We start from the raw sequence: 24,457 nt of genomic DNA on the forward strand, positions 1-24,457 counted from the left end.
CATCCACTGCACCACCTAGCTGCCCCCTCAAAGTGATCTTCTGACCACATTACTCCCCCCCCACTCAATAAACTCCAGTGGCACCCTATCACCTCCAAGGTCAAACGAAAAATCCTATTTCATTTTCCATAATCTGCATCCTTTAACCATTCTAGTCTTCTTATACTTTGTTCCCCTCCATGTACCTACCCTTGGATTCAGTGACACTGGCTTCCTTGCTGCAATTTGCACAAAACATTCCATCTCCCAACTGGTGGTCTGCCATGATTGGAACGCACACCTTCCTCATTTCTACCTCCTGGTTTGGCACAGAGTTCAAATCCTACCTTCTCTTCATTCTAGTGCCCACCCTCTGTTGGTTATCTCCAATTTATTTTAGCTACTTCTTGTTTGTCTGTTGTCTCACTCATTCATTCAAGAAGTCCTTAAGGGGAGAGGCTATCTTTTGCCTTTCTTACCAGCATTTATTATGGTGCTTGACATATAGCAAGCACTTAATAAATGTTTATTGAATGACTGATTGACTAACTGACCAACCATGAATGGAGCATGAAGTCAGAGTCGAGAAAAACCGGCTGCTCTGTGCCAGCAGTCAAGTACCTCCCTTGGCTTCCAGCCAGGGCACCTACATTCCTGACAGCTCAGTCCAGCACCTTTGGACACCTGCTTCTCCCTGGGCATGGCTCCACCCTCCCCCACTGGCCCTGCCCTTTCCCTACTTCCCTCCCCCAGTCCTAGGCCTAGGGTGGAACAGACTGCCTGGGCGCCAAGGCTTCCCCACCCTCCCCAGCACACTCCAACAGTTGAGCGGAAGAGAGGCAAAGAGAGAAAAGGAGAATAAAGGAGGAGAGGAGAGGAGAGGAGAAGAGACTTGACGAAAGGAGAGAAGAGTGAAGTGAAGAAAGAAGAGGCGAGGCCCTTTTCCTGACTCTCCTCTTTCAGGGGACCCAATGAAGTGGTTACTAGCTATCCTAGCCATCAGCATCCTGAATGGTGAGTTTCCCCAGTGCCCCGTGGCCAGACCCTCTTTCCCTTCCCTGGGGTTTAAAGAACCAGAGGTAGGGAGCAGAGAGAGCTTTTCTCCCTCCTCCAATTTTAACAAGGAATTACTATGGGTTTCAGTTTTGTTTTGTTGTTCTGATAAAAGCACTGGGTTTGGAGTCAGAGGACCTGCATTCAAATACTCCATGTTCCTCCTTACCAGCTGTGTGATTTCCTACAAATCCCTTATCTTCTCTGGGCCTCAGTTTCCTTAACTGAAAAAAATGAAGGGATTGGTCTAGATGATCACTAAGGTCCCTTCCAGTACTAAAGCCGTGAAGTGACCTTTGCACAGAATCCCTGAATGGCTGAGTGAGAAGAGAGCTTAGCAATATGGTTAGAAGGGGAAATGGCCCCATGGGTCTTTCACCCCTTATCAAGGAGTTGTTGGAATAAGCTCTAACCAGCACAGGAGAGCTGATGGTAAAAGTTCCGGTGTGAGCATTTGCATCTTGGAAATTGGCAAATACTACAAATCAAGGCTTGATTTGTTTTGTTTATTGTTTTGTTGATTGATGGGGGAAATAATAATGCAGATTAAACTTAAAAGTGTGTCATGTATATATATATGCATGACAAACTTTGTATATATGTATGTGTAATATATTAATATAATATAAATACATTTATATAAATATGTATTTTAAATGTTGTGCATATATATTTATATATCTATAATATAATGTAAAAGAAATATGTTTATGTACATATATTTTAAAGTATGTTGAGCATATATATGCATGGCACACTTTATATATGTCTATAATATATAAATATAATATAAATATACGTATGTAAATATATATTAAATGTGTTGAGCATATATGTGCATAACACTTTATGTACATTTCATACACACATACATACATGTAAATAATCTGTGTGTATATATGTGTTACATACACACACACACACATATATATAAACTGATTGTTAAACATTTGCCAGCACATTCGTGCCTTCATCTCTCCTAAAAAGGATTTCTCCTCAGGAAAGAAATGAACTGACAAGTAAGGCAAAGTGGGGAGGGGCTAAAGCTTTAGCCTTGGTTTTCTCTTTCTGCCCTGAGTGATAGCATCTGGCAAGGGGGAACTTGGCACAGAGGTCCCAAGCATTCTATGAAACCCCAATCTTTCTGGTTATCTCATCTCTCTCTGTCTCTGTCTCTCTGTCTCTGTCTCTCTGTCTCTGTTTCTTTCTGTCTCTCTCTGTCTCTGTCTCTGTCTCTGTCTCTGTCTCTCTCTCTCTCTTTGCTTCCAGGCAGCCAGGCTCCTCCACCTCATCCCCAGGCCACATGGTAGTGGAAGGGAAGAGAGGGGAGGGAGGGAGGGCTATAGCTACACTCTGTCCACCTCCTATACCCCTATCCTTGCCCTTCTCACTTGGGATTAAAAATCATAATAATATGCACATCTATACCCTTGAAGGGTTGCAGAGGGTTCTGTCTTCACAACCACTCTGTGTGTGAGATGGGGCACGAAGGTTTTATTCATTCATTTGTCCTGAGAGATATCAAGCTTCCTTTCCCAGGAGAAGAGAAGGCTAAGGGGAAACAAAGACTGTTTCAGCCATAATGGGGTATACATGCTCTGAGCACAAAGTCAAAGAAAGGATTGGTGGCAGTGATATTCTATGCAGAAATTAGGAAGAACATAATGAGAGGAGGAGCATAGGATTTAGAGCCAACTTCAGGGATAATTTAGTTCAATAGCTTCCTATTTTGCAAATGTGGAAGCTCGAGGCCCAGAGATAAAGTGACTTGTCTAAGGTCACACAGTTTTAAATAATAGAGCTGAGATTGAATCTTAGGTCCTCTCTCTCCAAACCCAGGGCTCCTTCTCTGACCCAAAAGGAATCACAATGTACCAGGTCAGGCCTCTGTTTAAATGAAAGTCAGAGAGTGTTAGAATATTAGGGTTTGGGGGGCATGTGCTCAATCAGAGACAGGGGGATGGTCCCGATGACTCTAGAGGTCCCCTACAACTCCACTTAGGAAAGAGGCTGAGAAAATCCACCGAGAATAGTTCCTAGAGCCCCGACAAGTGCTGACTAGACCATCCACTTCAAAGGAACTGCTTTCATACCTCCTCCCACTCCTGCCCCTGAGCAGCCTCTGCAAGAGGGCTGGGAATCCCCAATCTGGAGGTTGGAGGGATTTGGCTTCTCTCTGAAGCCCCACAGACAGATACTGGCAGCGGCTATTGGCTATCATGTGGAATGAGCCTTGGTTTTGATAGAGTCAGTGGTCCTGTAGAAGTAAGATTCCTGACTTCCCTACTTAGTACCTGTGACCTTGGGCAAATGATTTCCCCTCTCTGGTCCGCAGTTTGCTCATCTGTGATCTGTAGGAGCTGGGGTCCAGATCCTAACCTTTCAACTGGCTACTTTTGTGACTTTGGGCCCATCACTTCATTTCTCTGCATCTCAGTCTCCCCATTTGTAAAACACAACTGCTGGACTGGATCATCTTTGAGGTCCCTAGCAGCTCTAAAGTCTATGATACAATAATAATATTAACAATAGCATTGATATGGCACTTCAAAGTTTGCAAAGCAATTTAAAAATATCAGCTCATTTGATCCTCACAATGACCCTGGGAGATAGGTGCTATTAGTATCCTCATTTTAAAGATGAGGTAACTGAGGCTGAAAGAGATTAAGTGTCTTACCTAGCTAGTAAGTGTCTGAGGCAGGATTCAAACTCAGGTCTTCCCAACTCCAATAAGAAGTCTGTATTACCTAACTGGATGATGAGTAATGTCCCTTTCACTGTAAATTCCTATACTCTTTTCCTTGGGTCTCCACCACTGGGGGCCTTAGCAACTCCTGATCCTGACCCTTTAGGAAGAAGGATGCCCTCAGGCTGACCACAGCACTTGGAGCTCTAGAGGAGATCCTGGGCTGAAACTTGCTGAAGCAAACATTTCAAGATTCAATTTAAACTTCCTGAGAGCAGGGACTGTTCCACTCTGGTTTGTGTTCTCATCATCTAGCACAGTGCCTGGAATATGGGAGGCAATTAGACAGATAGATAGATAGATAGATAGATAGATAGATATTCACTTAATATATAACATAAAATAATTATAGAGACCTCAGTAAACCTAAAATCAAGGAAATTTTCATTTCTTAAAAATCCAGAATTTCCAGCTAAGCAATATATTTTCCAGACAGGATTTCATAATATACAACTTGCATTTGGAGAAGCATGGAAATCCTATCATTCTGAGAAGCAGACAATAGATTTGGGGAAAATAAAAATGGGGATAAAGAGGAAATGCAGCCTTGTGTTCTGGGTCTGATAGGGACTATCCTCATTTATAAATAAGGAAACAGAGGCTAACTGAGACACACTTGCTAGTTAGTGTCTGAAGCAAGATTTGAACTCAGAGCTTCCTAACTTCAAGTATCACACTCTGTCCACTCTCCCAGCTTGCTGTATGCCTGAGTAGCCTTGGGATAACCACTGTACCTCTCTGGGCCTCAGCTTCCTCATTTGTCAAGTGACTTCTGAGGTGCCTTCTAGCTCTAGGTTCTCTGCTCCTATGAAGTTACCACTTGGTAAATGCTTATTGAATGTTTCTATGAATTTCCAGGGAAGCGTCCAGCCCTACCCAGACTTAGGACTCACAGAAGCCCAGGAGAAGAAAGTCCTTGGGCTGGATGCACCCCGACCCAATCCCCAAACTCACTGTACTGGCAGCTAGGCTAAACTAATGTCAATTTAGGGGGTTGGGGCAGTGGGTTGGAGAAGTTACTGAACACGAATAGACAGACTAATATCAGCTTTGCTCTAACTCAGAGTGCAGCTACTACATTGAATTATTGTTCTCCATCAATTCACTTGCAAGTCATGGCATCATCTTCCTGATGTTGTGGTCCTCCTGGAGAATGAAGGACAAACAACAATTATTCTCCACCTCGCCAGGAAGCCACCAATCATTGCCTCATTCAGCCTAGCAGAATCCAATCAGTTCCTTCTCTGGGGCATTTCTCAGGATACAACATCCCCTCACCCTACCTGTCCATAGCATATGGTCCTTTCCCAAGTATTTCTGGGGAGGGAGGAGAGGCTTCCCAGAATGTGGACAGGTAGCCTTTATTTTTCACTCCCCTTTCATGTCCTCATTCAATGTCCACCCTATCCCTGCCCCAAGTAGTAGGATAAAGGAAAGGAACAGAGCCAAGGACCTTCTTCATTAGAGAAGAGTTTCTTCTATCTCCATTCAGCACCTATGCCTTCACCCCCTGACGGCCAGACCACAAAATAGAACTACCAGTCCTAGGCATTCCCACCACTTATCCCTGGCCTCCCCCATAATTTCCCCCACATACATTTTGAACTCCATGTCACTTGCCCCAAGTGATCCTCTTCTCCTCCTGCAGAGGTCACAGGGACACAGAACATCAGAGCTAGGAGGGATCTTAATCATTCAATCAACAAGTCCTGATTAACTGCCTACACAGGGACACAAAAGTGAGATAGTCCCTGCCTTCAAGCATACTAGGAGGATACATATTCACTGATGAGTAAATACAGGGATACATGCAAAATAAAGAGAAGCAGGTCTCTTAACCTCTCAGTGCCAGTAAAATTCTTAAGACTATAAGCTGCAGAAAAGGTACCAACCTACTTTGCTAAAGGGTATCCTCACCTGGTTCTACCCTTATCCTAATGAAAATATAGGTCCAGTGATAAAATGGGATGGGATGGGAGAAGATAGGATAGGATGGGGTGGGTTGAGGTGGGATGAGATGGATTGGAGGTGGGATGGGCAGGATGGGGTAAGGGAACTAACAAATAGAGAATAAGGAAAGGGTTTGACCTTAAAACAAAAAAAAATGAGCTCTAGAAGGGACCCTCATTTTAGAGGATGAAGAAACTTAAGCATAGAGTAATTTGCCCAGGGTCATAGTGGCAGAACCAAACCCTGAACTCAGGTATCTTGTTATTCAATTCCACCCCACTTCCAGACACCATCAACCCTAAAACTAATGTTCCTATTATACTTGACACTACCTATCTCACAGGGCTGTTGTAAGGAAAACTTTGTAATCCTTCAAGCTATTGAAATGTGAGATGTCATTTGTCTGTCATTCTATCCTTGCCACATCCCCCAAAGCACCTCTATTTTTAAAATGGATGAAAAAACAGAGGTTAAAAGAAGAGAACTCACCAGCCTAAAGCTACAGACAAAGTCTATAGCAGAACTTGGACTCAAATTCACACCTTCCAACTCCTAGTTCAATGTTCTTTCTGCTAATTTCCATTGCATGCCACCCAGTCAGAGGAAGGCCTTTCTCTTCAATCCCTTCATGCTACTGGGCTGATCCCATCCTTGCTTCCCACCTTCCTGGCTCAAAAGGCTATGTCTGCCCTTTGCCTTAGGGTCACAGCCCCCAGGCCATGTCAGGGCAGTGGCCAGTGGCCTGTGAGCAGCGGGCAATGTTGACTTGGTGGGGATAGGGGTCTGAGAGTCTCCTGGTTCACTGGTTTCTGACCTTCCCTCCAGCCTACATCGCAGAAGAGAATCCCAAGCTTCTTCAAAACCTGATGTTCCACTCAAGCAATTTTGAAAACATTTTGAAATGGGACAGTGTCCAGGGAAGCCCTGCAGACACAGTCTACAGTGTGCAGTATAAAAGGTATGGTCATATACCCTGATGGCAGGGCCTGCACCTCTCTAAGTCAGACTGAATTCTCCCCAAGGTCAGGAACTATATCTCCACCTTTAGAGAAGGACTCATTAAAGTCAGGGGCTGACTCCCTCCTCCAACCAGGGTTCCTTGAGATCAAGGGCTATGCCCCTTTTGGGGGGGTGCTCTCTGAGGGCAGGGACTGTGTTTTTCCTCAGTCAGGGGCTCCATGAAGGTAAATATTGTGCCTCTCTCCTCAGATTGGGGGCTCCCTAAAGACAAGGACTTTTCTGTTTGTCCATCCCAGACTGGGAGCTCCTTAAGAGCATCTTTCCCCTCCCACCACTCAGGAATTCCCTGAGAAGAGCCATCATTTCTCCTTCTTCTGGCTGACCCCTTCATTCCCAGTACTGGGATTTGTATGTGGGACACAGCTGAAGGTGGGGAGAAAAGAGCAGAGAGAATAGGGAAGCCAAACTGAGTGACTCCTGTTTATGACAGCCCCACCTCAGGTTACTTCTTGAAACTCTTTGCTGGGGATAAAGACTATGAGGGAGGTGGGCAAGAATACAATTTCACATACCTAGACTCTTATTAGGTATGTGATAATGTGGGAATGGCCTGTGGGGTCCCTTCCAACTCTAAATTCTGTGATTCTGATTTGATTCCATGGTGAAAGTTCTGGGCTGGCTTGTTTGGGCAGACCAGGCTGGGACCTGAACTTATTTGCAAGGGTGGGGTCAGGTAATAGCTCTGCTCTCCACAACTCTCCAGCTGTCCATTTGCTGCCTCTGTCATTCCCTCCCCTCTTTGCTCCCTCGTCATCATCATCAAAGGGAGATGGAGTCAGCTCAGAAGTTGAAGGGATTCCTTCTTATTCTCCTCTTGGCCTACCCTATAGGTACGGAGACCCAAAATGGAAGCCCAAGGCTGAGTGTCAGAACATCACCCAGACATTTTGCAACCTGACCTATGAGACGAGAGACACTGAGGAGCAGTACTTTGCCAAGCTGATGGCTTCCAGCCAAGGCCACGGAGACATCATGGAGTGGAGACAGACGACAAGGTTCAGTGCCTGCCGAGACAGTAAGGACTGATCCTTTTCTGAGGGGGTGGGGATGGGCAGAAGAGTTCAGCACCCAGGACAGCATCAGGCTTTGAGCTGAGTGGGGGACAAAGGGAACCTTTGTTTCATCTAATCTATCCCACTACAACAGCTTTTAACATTTAAAATTCTACTTCTCCTGACCTTTGTGCACCCTTCCTCCCCCCATCTCTGGATCATGGATTTAGAGTTGGAAGGTACCTAATTCAACCTCCACACTTTACAGACAAGGAAACTGAGGTTCCAAAACGTGAAATTAATTGCTTTGTCGTAGGATCACAGACAGAGCAAGAAGGGATTTCAAAGGTCAACCAATTCAAACTCTCTCATTTTATATATAAAGAAACTGAGACCCAGAGTCACACAGTTAGTAAGGACCACAGGCAAGATTTGAACTCCAGTCCTTGTAGTGCCAACCTCAGCACTCTAACCATTGACCTATACAAACTTTCGAAGGGTTTTCCTTCTCTGTGTTACCTAGCATGGATCTTGGCAAAAGCCACTCTCAGCACTTATGATAGTGGAACTTGAAGAGTTGGCTCAGTCATCTTTCTCTCTCCTCTTTCTTTCCACCCATATCAGCACTCATTAAGCCGCCATTGGTGACCTGCATCCCCAGCGTATGGTCTGTAAAACTCATTGTGCATCCCTCGCCCACTGCCCTCTGGACCAGAGACGGTCACCAGCAAACTCTGGAAGAGATTTTCCCAGACCTATTCTATCGCCTTCAACTGCACATCAACCAAACTTACCAAATGGTAAACCCTAAACCCACCCTGTCCCAGAAGAAAACCCCTTTCCCAATTCCCCAGAGAGAAGACAGAATCAAGACTTAACCTGAACATTGACTGATGACGTGTTAGCTCCTTAGAATTATGGCCACTGGCAGCTGAAAGGGACTCTGGAGGTCCTCAAACCAGAGCCAACCTGAGCAGGAATCCCTTCCCCAGCATCCCTGAGAAATGACTCCCCAATCTCTGCTTGTAAACCTCCAGAAAACAAGGATCCCACTACCTTCTGAGGCAGCTTCTTCCACTTGGGCACAACATGGTTCATAACAGAATGTAGAAATCATCCACCAAGTGGGTCTGTGTCTGGGCTCCTGCCAAAGTTCCTGGGTTGAGTCTCCTCTGCCCAAGCTCACTGGGAAAAGAATCATAGATTCTTAGAGCTAGAGGGAACTTCCGAGGCCTTCCAATTCTACCCTACCATTTTACAGATGAGGAAACAGATCTATGGAGGGGGAGGGGAAATTAAGCATCTATTTTGTGACAGGAACTGTGCAAAGTGCTTTATAAATATTATCTCATTATCTCACGACAGCCCTGGGAGGTGAGTGTTCTTCTCATCCTCATTTTACAGATGATGAAACTGAGGCAGACAGAGGTTAAGTGACTTGTCCAAGGACACACAGCTAGTAAGTGCCTGTGGCTGGATTTGAACTCAGTTCTTCCTGACTCTTGGTCCAGTGTCACCTAGTTGCAAGGTAAACTGACATGCTAATAATCCCCATGTAGTAAGTGACAGAGATGGAAACTGAAGCCACCTCCTCTGACTCAGAGGCAGGGCTCTTTCTGCTATATGTCATTGCCTCCTTGGGACCTTGGATTCCCCTGAAAATGGACAGTTAAAAGCTGACTCTAGACTTCTTTTGAAGTGAATGTGGAATTAAATAGATAGAGCTTCAGCTTGGTCCTGGAGAAGAGTTGAGAGAATTCTCCCCAATTTCTTTAGAGAGGTAGGTGACTGTGGGTATGAAATAATACATACACCATCAGGAATGGTCAGAGTTCCTCTCTTTTATCTTTGCTACTAGGGAAAATTCACCAGTCAGGGGAAGGAGAAAGGAAGTGTTTACAAAGGAACAGGGTATAAAATACAAAAAGCACCAATAAAAATAAAAATAGCTTGGGCTCTGTACAATGGCCAGAGTAAGAGTGGGATGATAGGAAAGTGTCATAGGATAATAGATTTAGAGCTGGAGTATATTGAGGTTAAGAGATTTGGTCAGGATCACACGGGTAACTGGGCAGGATTTGAACTCACATCCTTCTGATGTGAGATCTAACATCCATCCTTCACGGACATCATGCACACCACCTTTCAGGAAACCTACCTCTGCCACCTACTGGCTGTGTGATCCTCAGCATGCCCATCAGCCCTCAGCTTCAGTTTCCTCATGTGTAAAATGGGGATAATCATACTCTACTGGAGGCCGCAGCTAGGTGGCACCATGGAGGAAAACTTGAGTTCAGATCCAGTTTCAGATACTTCCTAGCTGTGTCACCTTGGGCAAGTCACTTAATCTTTGTCTGCCTGAGTTTGCTCATCTGTAAAATGGGGATAATAATAGCACCCACCTCCCAAGATCGTTATGAGGATCAAATAAGAAAGTAAAGTACTCTGCAAACCTGAAAGTGCTACATAAATGTTAGCTGTTATTTTTATTGCTATTATTATTATTATCATTGTTATTACTCACCTCTGATATATTCTGTCTACATGACCCTGGGTAAGTCTCTTACACTCTTAGACTCGCAGACAGTCCTGTAAGATTATACTTTGTAGGATAAGTACCGATTTGCATTGATGGAGAGAGTTTCCTCACTTGGAGTCCCTTAGACCACAAAATCTCAAATCCATGCTGAAAAAAAAACAAAACAAAACACAAAGGTTTTTTTTTTTTGTAATCTGGAAAGGGTCTGAAGGTAAACAGTGGTGAGTATCAATAAGGTGAAATTTTCTCCCTGGGTTGCTTTATGTAATGCAGCACTTTGAAGGGAAGAAGAAAGAATATGAATTCTTTGGCTTGGCTCCAGACACAGAGTACCAGGGGGTCACCATGATTGTTATCCCCACCCCTTTCAAGGAGAGTGCCCCCTACACATGCCGAGTAAGGACACTGACAGGTAAGTTTTGACACCGGTGAGTCCAATGGAAAACAACAGCCCCAAATTCAAGTTCTGTCCCTTCTCCTGCCACGCTGAGTGACCTTGGGCTATCCTGGGAGTCAGGAAGACCCGGGTTCGAGTCTTGCCTTATATGAGGATGGGAAAAATCATGTAACTGCTCAGGCCCTCCAAGCAGTCCACTGAAGAGTTGCCCATCTAGATTGGTATATGGAGTTTCCATGTTGGGATCCCAGGATCAATGATTTCAGGCTGAAAGGGATCTCTGAGGTAAGCTGGTCCAACTCCTTCATTTTCCAAATCATAAACCCAAGGCTGGTAGAGCTGAAATAATTTGCTGAGGGTCATGCATGTATTAAATGACAGAGCTGAGATTTGAACCCAGGTACACTGCCACCAAATCGGTGTATGCCATAATGAAATCCCAGGTCTGGACCTCAAAAGAAAAATGCCAAGAGTTTTCTTTATGGGGATACACATCATCAACCTAGAAAAGTTAATCATTAATAAGTTAGTTATTAATAAACATTTACTAACTACCTGATGTATGCTAAGGAACCAACGATTAAATAATCCAGATGAGTAAAAACAAAGTAGGTTTAGAAAGAAGAGACCACTCAGAACAAGGGTACATTCAGGAGGTGCCAGGAGCTGTTCATTTAAGGAAGGTGGGGATTCTTTGAGGCAGAGTGCTTGCTAAGCCTACCCCTTCCCAAGTACTCTAACAGAAAAATTGGGTGAAAGCCTCACTCTGCTCTCCCTATCTTTCACTGGGTTTGAGGGGTGACCTCTAAGAGAAAAGATGGAAAAGAGGCCTGATTTCATAGACCAAGGGAAAGACTTGGTATCCTAAATGGGATCCCAGAGCTAGAACTCAAAAGACTTGCTCAAGGTCACCCAGGCATTAAGTGTCAGATTTGAATCCAGATCCCCAGACTACAGAGTCAGTGCTAATAGGAGAGCTGGGAGGGGCCTTAGAATTCAGAATGACAAAGGTGGAAGGAACCTAGAACACAGATTATCAGAGCTGGGAGGGACCTTACAACATAGGATGTCAGAGCTGGGAGGGGCTTAGAAAATAGGTTAGTGCTGGGAAGGAATTTAGAGACCATGTAATCTAGCTCTCTCATTTCACAGATGTGAAAATTGAGGCCTCAGAGAAATGACTTGCTAAAGTTAGTTGCCAAGTCAGTATTTTAAAATCTTTTGAGAGAGATACATATGGAAGCACATTCCTAGTACACTCAGTTCTTAACTATCTAAGAGCTGATTAGCTGATAATTCCTGGCAGTTGCTTAATCCAATTTGTGTTTCTCCCTGTCCTCCAGCACTTGTCTGAGTTTTCTCCTCCAGAAACTCACAGTATGTAGGAAGGGGAGGAAAACTTGCTTTACAATTAGCAGGCATGAAACCCATTTGGGAAAGTAAATTGTCAGAGGTGATTTCTGGATTTGGAATTCTATGCTCCATTGAATTATCTGTTCCTCTCCATTCCCATGGCAAGCAGAAATCCAAGCCACAGGAGGGGCCAGGATACAACCAGGTTTCAGTAGCCAGAAGTGGCTTGCTGGGCCTTAGGTGCCATGACCTCCAGGAGGAAGACAGGAAGTGGCAATGGTCCTATAAGAGCCTGTGTTCTGGACTTGGTCCATGCTGGTTCTTCAAGTACCTTTGTACCAAACAAATTCTAGAAAAAGGCTAATCGTACCCATTGCCTCTACTTCATCTCCTCTCACTCCTAGTTCAGTAGGCAGAACTGAATTTAATTCATCAAACATTTATTAAGCACCTACTGTGTACCAGACATTATGGTAAGTGCTGGGGTTACAAAGACAAAAGTGGACCAGCCTCTGCCCTCAAGTAGCTTATATTATTATTGTTCAGTCATTTCTGACTCATTGTGACTCAGTTTGAGGTTTTCTTGGCAAAGATACTTGAGTGATTTGCCATTTCCTTCTCCACATAAGAGGAAACTGGGGCAAACAGGGTCAAATGACTTGCTTAGGCTGACACAGCTAGTATCTGAGGCCAGATTTGAACTCAGAAAGATGAGTCTTCCTGACTCCTGACCCTAGTTTTCTGTGCACTGTGGAGCCACCTAGTGCCTCTACCTTATATCCTACTGTGGGGGAGGTGGTGGACAACATGTGAGTGGAAGTAAATACAAACTCTATTCCAAATTCCTACTAAGGAATTTCAGGGTGCATATGACTAAAGAAGGGAGAAAGTATTGAAGGAAAGGCCTCATGGAGGAGGTCGGTTGCAGGGACCCAGGGATTATCAGGGACTCCAGTGAGGAGGGAGTGCAATGATCCCTGGGTCATTCACTTCCCATATGAGGTAGGTTCCATGATGAAGTGAAGGGTAAAGGGTTGTATGGGGAGTGGAAGCTTCTCAGTCAGCCATTCCTGACAGGTGCTTACCTCCTCCAATCTTGGAGATTCCAAGAACTGACTGGTGGAGCTTAGAGTCTAGAAAGCTGAGAATGTGGAGAGGGCCGGAAGAGATGCCAGGCATGGATGGCAGCAAGGAAGAGTCAGGCAGAGAGCCCACAGGAAACACAGGGATCTCAGAGGAGCCCCCCAAAACCACGGGTTTTTTTCAGCTACCAGTTATCTGTTTTTATAGCCTAGAAGAATCTCATCTTAAGGGGCAGAATGTTAGAAAGTTTTATTAGCCAAGCACAAAATAATGGTGTAATATCATCTTGTGATTCCCATCACAGTAGTATCAACATTTAGAATGATCTCTTACAAACTAAGGCCAATGTACAAAGTGGTTTCATGGAGTCAGCAGTTTCTCACTTAGACATGTCACCTTGGACAATTCTCTTCACTCTCAATTTCCTCATTTATTATATCTTGACAGTGGTGTCTGGTGAATGAATGAATGAATAAAAAAGCATTTTTTTTCAATTAACAACAATTTCAATTGAAAACATTTATTTTTATCTCATTATTAGCATTATTATTAAAATGTAATACATATATATGAATATGTAATTATATTTAAATTATAAATATATAATATATAAATATATAAAAATAAATAAATTATAAATATATTATATATAAATATATAATTATAAATATATGGTATATAATAATAAACATAAATAAATATAAAATAATAAAATATTAACATATTTTTATCTCATTATCTTATTTTATTCTCCCTACCCCTAACCTGCACTTAAAAAAAAATCATCTTTGTAACACATAGGCATAGTCAAGAAAAACTAATTCCCATATTGACTGTATCCAACAGATAGATGACTCTTTTTATACTGAGTTCATCCCCTCTCTGTCAAGTGAGCAACATGTATGGCAGGAGATGTTGGTCTAAAGGTTAGACTCTAAACCACTGGTGCCAAACTCATATAGAAAAAGGGACCACATATTTTGACTTAGAAAATCACATATTAACATTATCTATGTTTCATTGTGTTTTTATTTATTTTGTTAAATATTTCCCAATTACATTTCAATCTGGTTCAGGCAGCACTCCAAATTAGTATGTAATTGGCACCTCTGTCCTGACCCATAGTGCTTTAGTTCTTCTCCCAAAAGCTAGGATCTTCGGGTTTATTGAACAGCAGGCTACTAGATCCTTTGTGTCTGTGTGTTATGTACCTAATCTGTTCTACTAACTGAGTTCTCTAGTTTTTAACCAGCACCAAATCATTTTGATGATTACTTCTTTGTGGTATAGTCTGAAATCTGATACTCCCACCTTCCTTCCTTCCCACTTTTCATTATTTCTCTTGTGATTCTTGAACTTATGTTCCACCAGATGAATTTCCTCTCTCTCTGTCTCTGTTTCTGTCTCTCTGTCTCTCTCTCTCTCTCCCTACATACACACACACACACACACACACATGCATATATCATCACGCTATGTATATATACACACAATTAAATATATAATATACAGTAATATAATAATATGCATATATAATATATAGTAGTATGTTAGTGTGTGTATGCATGCATTTTAGTCATGTCCAACTATTTGTGACTCCATTTGTGGTTTTCTTGACAATGATACTGTAGTGGTTTTTCATTTCCTTCTCCAGCTCATTTTAAAAATGAGGAAACTGAGGCAAACAGGGTAAAATGACTTGCCCAGGGTCACACAACTAGTAAGTGTCTGAGATTGGATTTGAACTCAGGTCTTCCTGACTGGTCCAGTGCTCTATCCATTGCACCACCTAACTGCTTCTAGGTCACCAAGTTAGTATATACCAAAGGTAGAATTTGAATGGAAATCTTTCTAACTATATAGCTGATTTTATCTCTGTGCCACATTTTTCAAATCTATAAAATTGACTATAAAATTAAATTTCAAAAGAAACTAATTTAAATTTGATTGTTTTATTTATTTATTAAGTGCCTACTAAGTGCCATTTATTAAATGCCTACTATGTACAAAGTACTAGGCAAAGCAATGGACATAGGAATGAAAAAGCTAGAGTCCTTGCTATCGCGGAGATCCCATGTCTCACTGGGAGGCAACCCATAAAGGAGGTCTCAGTTGAAGGTCAGATGGGATGGTTGTATGGTCCTTAGGGTGCATTGGCAAAGCAGATGACAACACTTCCTCTTTAATGTAATTTCCACTGACACCTGTGTAGGAGCAGTGGGTAGAGGCCACTGCAGTTGGTATCTATACCTTGGTGTAAGTTGTACGGTCCCAGTAGAATATAAGCTTCTTGAAGGCAGGGGCTATTTTTGGTTTTGTGTTTGTATTTTCCATCCCATCTCCCCCCATCACCCCAGCAAGTGAGGCAGCAAAACACGGTAGATAGAGATAAATAGAGGGCTGTATAGAGGGCTTTGCCGAGGGCTCTGAACTTTCCAGCCATCTCTTTGTTTTCCATCTGCCCCTCAGCTTGGTTTCAACTATCCAGGTGCCCCTGGCATTCCCCTCTTTTCAGCTTTCTTTTGTGTGTTGTCTTTCCCCTGATAGACTGTAAGCTCCTTGAGGGCAGGGACTGTCTTTCTTTTTCTTCTTTGTATCCCCAGCACTTAGCACAGTGCATAGTAGATGCTTAATAAATATTTATTGAATTGAGTTGAAGCCATCAAGACTTGGATCTATATACTGGAAATGTGACTCTTTACCCTCACTGTTCTAGGTAGCTCTCTAAGGCTATATAAGTTTCAGAGAAGCTGCCAATCTGCATTGCTGGAGGGAACTTCCTCACCTAGAAGTGCCAATTAGTAACAACATCACAGGTCCAGACCTTTTACATCCCCAGTGCTTTTCACATAATAGTCCCTTTACAAGGTGCACGTTGGACTAAGTTGGATTGACCAATTCAAGTTGGTATCTAGGCCTCAGGTTTGGAATTTCCATTTTATTACTTCTCCCAAGGGGGTACATCCTCAGGCTCTATGCAGAACTGGTTCATACTAATCAGACCCCCCAAAAGACTCCTTTCTATTTCAGTGTTGCTCTCATTTCTATCATTGCAGCACGTTTGTACATTGTTCTCACGCCTCAGCTTCCTCCATCTGGCTGTATTTCATCTTTCTTCCAGGTTTCTCTGAGTCCCTCATATTCATCATTTCTTGTGCAATCACACTCTGGCACAGTCATGCGCCATGATGCATTCAGCCTTTCCACAATCAATGGGCAATCACATAGTTTCCAATGTTTTGCTATCACAAGAAGAAGTGTTGCTATAAATATCTTAGTACATACTGCACATGACCTTTCTTTCTCTCCTTGGTCTTCTTGTAGCACTCGCCCAATAGTGGGATCACTAGGTCAAAGTGAGAGATCATCAGTCATCCTGCTTATTTTTGTCTTTATGACGTCCCCTCACCCTTGATGTATCATACTTTCTAAGATTTTAACTGATTGTATGCTAGCTAGCTGTGGTTGATGCTGGCAGTTTCCTGCAGGGTCCCAGGGAAAGCTGAGGAGTCCCTGGGTTCCCCTGTATATGTACGTAAGCATATATGTATGTATATGTGTATGTTTGTATGTAAACATATATATGACATATAATCTCATCAATCAGCTTCACCCTACCATGCTGCAGAATAAGGTATAAACTAATCCCATTCACTGGAGGCTGACTCTTGTTGCTGGTTTCAGACTTCACTTTGAGGAAATCACCATGGATGGGAGCTGGTCCTCAGTCTGGCAAATCGAGAAACCCCATTTTATTCATTTCTCCAGGAGTGAGGAGGCTCAGGCATAAGAACATCAGTGATAGGAGGCATCACCATTGTACAGTTGGTTGAAAAGTCCCAAAATTCTGGATCCCTCTTGTCCCTTGAACTTGTAGTCCTGTATCCTCTCACAGGCAGAGAATGTCAAAGCTGGAAGGAGCTTCAGAATATGGAATATCTGAGCTGGAGGTGCCCTTAGAATATGTAATGTCAGTGCCAGAGGTGGCCTTTTGGATGTGAACTGTCAGGACTGGGAGGAACCTTAGAAAATAGAGCATCCAAGGAGGAAGGACCAATAGGACACAGAGTGACAGAACTGGAAAGACTCTTAGAATGTTAAAGTTATGGAATGTAAAGCATTTCCACACCCATACACACCCACATACACTCTACCTTTGTCTCTCTGAGGGTACAGTCTATAAGGCACAAGATGTTCTAAGAGGAAAGGTGAGAAGGAAGAAAGGAAGGAGGGAAAGAGGAAGGGAAGGAAGGAAGGAAGGAAGAAAGGAAGGAAGGAAGGAAGGAAGGAAAGGAGGGAGGGGGGAAGAAAGGGAGGAAAGGGAAGGGAAGAAAAGGGAAAAGAAAGGAAGGGAAAAGAAAGGAAGGGAAAAGAAGGGAAGGGAAGAGAAGGGAAGGGAAGAAGGGGTAGAGAAAGAAAGGATGGTCACAGGTGTTTAGAATTCCAAAATGGAAAGAGTCCCTGCACCTAACCATTCATCTTCCTCCCTGTATCTGTCTTCATTTCTCTACGCAGACCGGACATGGGTGTATTCCTTCTCAGGGGTGTGCCTGTTTGCCATGGGCTTCCTTGTAGCCGTGCTTTGTTACCTGAGCTACCGATATGTCAAGAAGCCTCCTAAGCAGCCCAATTCACTGGTAAGAGACCTTGTGGCCCTGGGAAATGAGGTGGGAGAACGGGGATGGGTGTCTCCAGAGGAAGAGCCTACAGTTTACAGAGAGACAGGGGGGACCCAGGGACCCCTCAGCTCTCCCTTGGACCCTAGGCTTGAAATACAGAATTTTAAAAGCTGGCCCAGTTTGTCCTCTCAAGTAACCTAGAATCCAAATCCACAAAAAGTGCAAGTTTGGGGATTTAATAGTGTGCAGAAGTCCGTGAGGTGGTCAAGAATTGTGTCTGGCATTGGAGAATATGGAAACAGCTCAGAGATGATTAGTTTTTCGATCCTTTCAGGCAATTCTCACACAATGTGGTATAGAAGAGTTCACTTGGCTTGGAGGCTAATGATCTATCTGGCCTAGTCCTGGCTTTGCCTTTCATTAACCATGTGTCGATTCAATTTGATAAACATTTATCAAGTTCCTTCTGTATACCAGATACTTTGCTAAGTGCTGGGAATGCAAAAACAAAAAAAATGAAACAATCCCTACTCTCAAGAAGCTTACATTTTACTGAGAGGATGCAACATATATACAAATAGTCAATCTAAAAGCATTTATTAAGTGCCTACTATGTCCTAAGCCCCGGAAAACAAAGAGAAAAGTGAAGGTTACACTTTAGTGAGAAGAAACAACATGTACACACATAGGACATCCAAACTTTTGAGGGGAAGGTGCTAGCAGTTAGGGGATCAAGGTGGTACTTAAGCTGAGCCCTGAAGGAAGCTTGGAATTCTAAGAGGAAGAAGTAAGTAAGCTTGCATTACATTAACCAGGGACTGTTTATTCATCAAGCTCAGAATGTGGGATATGGAATATCATGGACAAGCATCTGGGTAGCTCAGTGGAAAGTGTGTTGGATCTGGAGTCCAAGACCTGAGTTCAAATCCCACTGCAGACACTTTCTAGCTGGGTGACCCTGAGTAAGTTGTGTAACTTCTCTCAGCCTCAGTTTTCTCATCTGTAAAATGGGAATAAGAATAGCACCTACCTCCCAGTATTGTTGTGAGAATCAAATGAAATAATACTTGTGAAATGCTTCTCAAACCTTAAAATACTATAAAAATACCATCTATGTAATGATGATGATGATGATGATGATTACTAACAGCTAGCAGGCTAGTTTGACTAGAACAAAGAATATGGGAAAGAAATTTTTATGAAATGATTAGGAAGGTAAATGTGAATAAATGTGGAAGACTTTAAGTCCTAGGTTGAAGAGTTTGTATTCTCTTCTAGATGCAATGAGAGGCCGGTGAAGACTTTTTAGTAGGGGAGCTGAAATGCTCAGATAGTTTGGGGAAGATCAACATGGCAGATTGTGCAGGATAGGTTAGAGAGGGGAGAGGGGTACCAAAGGTAGGGAGCCCCATTAGGAGACTAATGAAGTCATGCAGATGAGAAGTGATGAGGGCTGAAACTAAGAGGGTAGAGAATATCACAGGGGGAAAATTCTTTCCCTTCCCTTGAGCTCTAAAAAATGAGAATACAAGTATAATTGATAATGATCATCATTAAGTAGCAGAGTAGGAGTAGGAGCTGACCTTTACATAGAGCTCTCCTGCATTGTCTCAGAAGCAGCATGACCACCTGTCAGTGATAAGGTAGAGAAGATTATTCTTGCCTCATCCAATTAGAATGTAAGCTTTTGGAGGGCAGGGACTGTCTTTTTGATTGGTATCCCCCATGCTTAGCGCAGTGTTTGGAACACAGTAAGTGCTTAATAAATGCTATTTCGTTGTTCCAGCGTGGGTGGGACAGAGGACCTCGGAGGTCCCTTCCAGCTCCGAAGTTCTGTGATTCTAACCTAGCTCAAGGGAGTTTGTAAAGTGGGTTGTGATAGTTAAAATCTTAGAGGAATATTAACTCTTACCGTCATTGGCATCTTCTTGGGGAGGAGGGGAAGGAGAGGGAGAAAGGAGGAAAGAGTCCCTGAAGAGCTGTGACATGTCTTGAAAATCTCCCAGCCTCAGGTCAGCCCCCTCCTTCTCCACCTGCTTAGTCCCAGCACCCCTCCAGGTGCTGTGGATGAGACGAAGAGCAGGTTGATCAGAGTCAGTGTGGTGGATAAAAAGTGGATAAAACACTGGACTTGGAGTCAGGAAGACCTGGGTTCCGATCCCACTTCTCCCACTCAATTGCTGTGTGAGCCTCAGCAAGTCCCTTCACTTCTCTGAGCCTCGAGTTCCTCCGCTGTAATGCAAGGGGGCGGGATTGGGCGCCATGACTTCCAAGGTCCCTTCCAGCTCTTCATCTCTGTCCCTGAGATGCATCCCTGGACAACCCCAAAGTCTCGACCATAACCCGCTGTGGAACCAATGGCCCGCCCCACTTAACTTTGCCTCAATGTCCTTGCTTCCCCACAGGATGTCCAGAGAGTGCTGACCTTTCAGCCACTGAGATTCATTCAGGAGCATATCTTGATCCCAGTCATCGACTTCAGCAGTTCTGGGGGCCTGGTTCCTCCAATCCAATACTCCCAGGTGAAGATGCTTGGGGCCAGGGAGCCCCTAGGAGCTCCATTGCCCCCTGGCTTGCCTGAGATCACCTACCTTGGACAGAGTGAGATACCCATCCCTGTCCTTCTGGCTCATCAGGCACTTCCCCCACCATCCTATGCCCCTCAATCAATCCCAGAGGTGGGACTGCCTTCTTATGCCCCACAAGTGGCTCCTGAGACAGAGCTCCCATCCTATGCTCCTCAAACCCTCCCTTATCCATGGCCCCCATCTTATGGAGCCTGCATGGAGGACTCAGGGGGAGAAATGTCCCCACAGCAGGATTTGAACCTCAGATGTTTCAAGAGGACAAAGGGTCAACCTCAGCCCAAGCCGAACCCAGCTGGATCCCTGTTGCCAAATTCCCAGAGAGAGGAATGCCAGGAGATTTCCAGAGAAGAATTCTTTCATCAGCCCCCAGGACTGCAGAGAGAACGGCCACCCAGCCCAGCCCTGCCCCTGGTTCACCCAACTGGTTCACTGGAATCAATAGCTCCAGGATACTTAAGCAATCAAACCTCTTTGCTTTCCTCTGTCCAGGTGGAAGACCACCCCTTTTCCCTCCTCTCCTCCACACCTTCCCTCCTATTTCAGCCCAGGAAACAGATTGAGGGGGCTTGGAGCCTGCTAGATTCTGTAGTGTGTCCCAAGGATGAAATTCCTCCTCCAGGACCTGAGGGGAGCTGCCTAGGGCAGTCTACAGAGCTTGATTTGCTCTTCAGAGATTTGGACCTCACAGTACAGTGGGAGCCCTGAAGGAAAGTATGGGGACCAGCACCCTCGTCATGCTCTGACAACCACTGTGGTTCTCCCCAACCTGGAATACAGCCTGGGGCAGAACCTCCTGCCAGTCACCTGTGTCATGGCTCTCCCGCTCAAGAAGCCCTCATTTATATTAGGGTAAACACAGCTTCTGTCCTCAGGGAGACTGCAGTCACAGAAAGGAAATACAATTCCTGCCCTCTCAGAAATCTCCGTCCTGAGAAGGAAGACAGTCCTACTTTAGAGGTTCTCCCTACCTGCCTTTGGGGAACCCTTGGTCTGAGACAGGTGCACATAGTCCTTGCCCTCATGCGATCTTTAGTCTGAGAGGGAAGACAGTCCCTGCCTATAGGGATCCCCCATCCGAAAGGGGAGACGGTTCCTGCCTTCAGGGAGCCCCCAGTCTGAGGAGGGAGACAGGTCCTCCCAGAGAGCCCCCAGTCTGAGGAGACAGACACAGCCTCCACTTTGAAGGAGCCTCCCAGGTTGCCCCCCTGTTTAGGAGGGCAACACTGCCCTGCCTTCAAGGAGCCCTCTGCAAACAGAGATGAAGCTCTTATCCCCAGACAGCCCTCTGTCTGAGGGAGGAAACAGCTTTTGCCTTCAGGAAGGTCCCCAGTCTGAAGGAGGGAGGCAGGTCCTCCCATGGATCTCCAGTTTGAGGAGATAGACACAGCCCCGATTTTCAGGGTGCCTTCATACTTAAAAGGAAGATGGCTCCTGCCCTTGGGGAGCTGTACCCCTTTTAGGGGAGAAGAGCCTGAGGAGAAAGGATCCTTAGAGAAGAAGATAGACCCCACCTCTAAGCCTCTGAGCCCCATTTCTCTAATTCCAATGACCTTGGCAGCCCCCACCCCCATTTCTAAGAGAGTTTAGATTTTGCTACCATAGCCTATCTTTCACATACAATCTCTTTCTAGCTACTGGCTGCCTGCAAACCTACCCATCCTGCTTACATTCATGTCCTCCACTGCCCCTCCTAACAATCACAGCTCAGTCACTTGTAATCTAGCTTTCTTCCTGCCTATTCACTTCATTGAGACTACTCCTCTAAAATGACCACATTTCTTTTGAATTTGTCAAAACCATTCTTCAACTTTCTTAATCACTCTGCAGATACTATCAACCCTTCTCTCTACTAGATATGCTCTCCTCCCCTCCCAAGCCAAAAAATCACCTTGTATTTACTTTGTTTAGATCTCACTTATATTTATATGTACATATGTGTCCTCTCCATCCCTGCCCCTCCACGTAAGTTTTCTGAGGGCAGGGACTATTTCATTCTCTATTTCCGGTCTAGCACTGTGTCTGGCACATAGTAGATAGGGCATGCTTATCAGTTTGATGATTTCATCACGGGTTCAGTTTTCATCTTTATGCAAATGACTCCCAAATCAATATAGCCAGTCCAATTTTCTCTTCTGAACTCCAGACCCACAATCCCAACCGACATCTGCATGAGGTTATCCATCCCGACAGGTGTCTCACAATAGACATGTTCAAAACAGAACTCATTGTACTTCCCAATATCATTATTTCCTAAAAACTTTACAGATTTTGTCCATGGTACCATCTTCCTCAGCAGCAAGGTGACACAGTGGATTGAGTGCCAGGCCTGGAGTCAGAAGCACTGGAATTCAAATCCAGCCTCAGACACTCACTAGCTGTGTGACCCTGGGCAAGCCACTTTAAAACCCAGTTTGCCTCAGTTTTCTCATCTGTAAAATGAACTAGAGAAGGAAACAGCAAACCGCTCCAGTGTCTTTGCCAAGAAAACCCCAAATGGGGTTATGTTGGACACGTTTGAAAATAACTAAATGACAACAATAATTCTAGTTCACAACTTTGGAAGGATCACTGACTCTTCTCCCCCTCTTCCCCACCCCCACCTCCTACATGAGGCAAGTCACTTATAAAACGAAGATGATAGACTAGATGGTCTATAAGGTTGGTTCCTTCCAGCTTTAAATCTATGATCTGATGATTCCTCCTAGTTTTTAGTTATCTCCTCCTCTTAAAATTAATTTATATCACTTTCTATATCTTTTACACTTATTTATTTGGATATATGTTGTATTTTTATCCTGCCTCCAGTAGAATGTAAGCTTCTTGAGGGCAGAAAATTTGGTTGGTTTTTTTTTAGTCTTAGTATCTCTAGCATCTAGCACAATACCAGACATATAGTAGGTACCTAATAAATACTTGTAATAGAATAAGATCTTTTGTCTGAATGCTTTGTCCTGCTTAAGGACAGCTAGTGGATAGAGTGCCAGGCCTGGATCAGGAAAACTCCTCTTCCTGAGTTCAAATTTGGCCTCAGGCACTAGCTGTGTGATTCTCTTTCTCAGTTTCCTTACCTGTAAAATGAGCCAGAGAAGGAAATGGCAAACCACTCCAGGATCTTTGTCAAGAAGACCCCAAATAAGGATCTGAAGAGTTGTACATGACTAAAACAGTTCAACAACAATAAAAATGAAGATAATAACAGCATCTTTTATAGGGTTACCATAAAAATCAGATGACGTAACATCAAAACACTTTGCAGATCTTAAAGCACTATCTACGTGTTAATAGCTATGAAGATTAATGCCAGAGCTGGGACTAGAATCATGGAATCACAAGATTTTCATGATGGCCTGGGATCTGGAGCTAGGGTGGTGGAGGCTTGCAAAATTCCAATTCTAGTTCACTCCCTTCATTTCACAGAGGAGGAAGCTGGGGCCCATAGAGGAAGCTAAAACTCAGTGCCCCTCCCACTCCCCTTCTTTCCCATGCCTCCCAATGAGGCATGAAGGTCACAAAGAGAGTGAGTCATGAGGGAGTTAAGCATGACCGTGCTAGAGCTGCTGCTCACCTCCTCCCCTTTAAAAACCCTCTCTAAGCCATATCTAAATGTCACTGAAAAAGAGTATCAGACCCTAGGACTGTGGGGCCAGGCCAATTTCCTCTCCTGAGGGACATAAGATAAGCTTCTCTCTCCAAGATAAACTTCCTTCTGCTCCCTCCCTCTGCTGCTGATGCAGCTCCACCTGTGGACATCCTTATCAACTTCTCATTAATATTTAACCATTATTTCAGGTCATTTTCATCAGTCAAGTGACAAATGGAAAGATTCCCCATGTATCCAGGCCATTTATTTAAGGCAGGACTGCCCGAAGATCCCCTAAAATCTCTGAGAGCAAAGCAAGTCTACTACTTAAGGATGTTATTATAAGAGAGGCAGGTAGGCCTCTGACCTCTGACAGACAGGACTCCTCCAATTCTGAGAGTATTTGAAATTTTGAATCATAGTAGTAGATTGTAGTAGATGTAGTAGAATCTTAGAACATGAATTATTGAACTGAGAAAGAACCTTAGAAGATCACTTTTGGAAGATACCTTAGAACAGACAATGTCAGAGTTGGGAAGTGTCTTGGAACACAGAAGG

The 24,457-nt window shown here is 44.0% G+C and overlaps 1 protein-coding gene across 1 annotated transcript; it reads left to right on the plus strand.

Annotated features, from left to right (window-relative positions):
• The first annotated feature begins 811 nt into the window (after nt 1-811).
• Nucleotides 812-22,689, plus strand: IL22RA1 (interleukin 22 receptor subunit alpha 1). The gene is made up of 7 exons (XM_027841499.1): nt 812-993; nt 6,554-6,686; nt 7,579-7,763; nt 8,365-8,540; nt 10,553-10,691; nt 17,628-17,749; nt 20,137-22,689. Exons 1-7 carry the CDS (start codon nt 951-953, stop codon nt 21,022-21,024), a joined length of 1,686 nt encoding a protein of 561 aa, XP_027697300.1. The 5' UTR covers nt 812-950; the 3' UTR covers nt 21,025-22,689.
• Nucleotides 22,690-24,457: the final 1,768 nt, after the last annotated feature.

This window comes from Vombatus ursinus, unplaced genomic scaffold, assembly GCF_900497805.2.
Source record: "Vombatus ursinus unplaced genomic scaffold, bare-nosed wombat genome assembly UNPS02014859.1, whole genome shotgun sequence".
NCBI lineage: Eukaryota > Metazoa > Chordata > Mammalia > Diprotodontia > Vombatidae > Vombatus > Vombatus ursinus.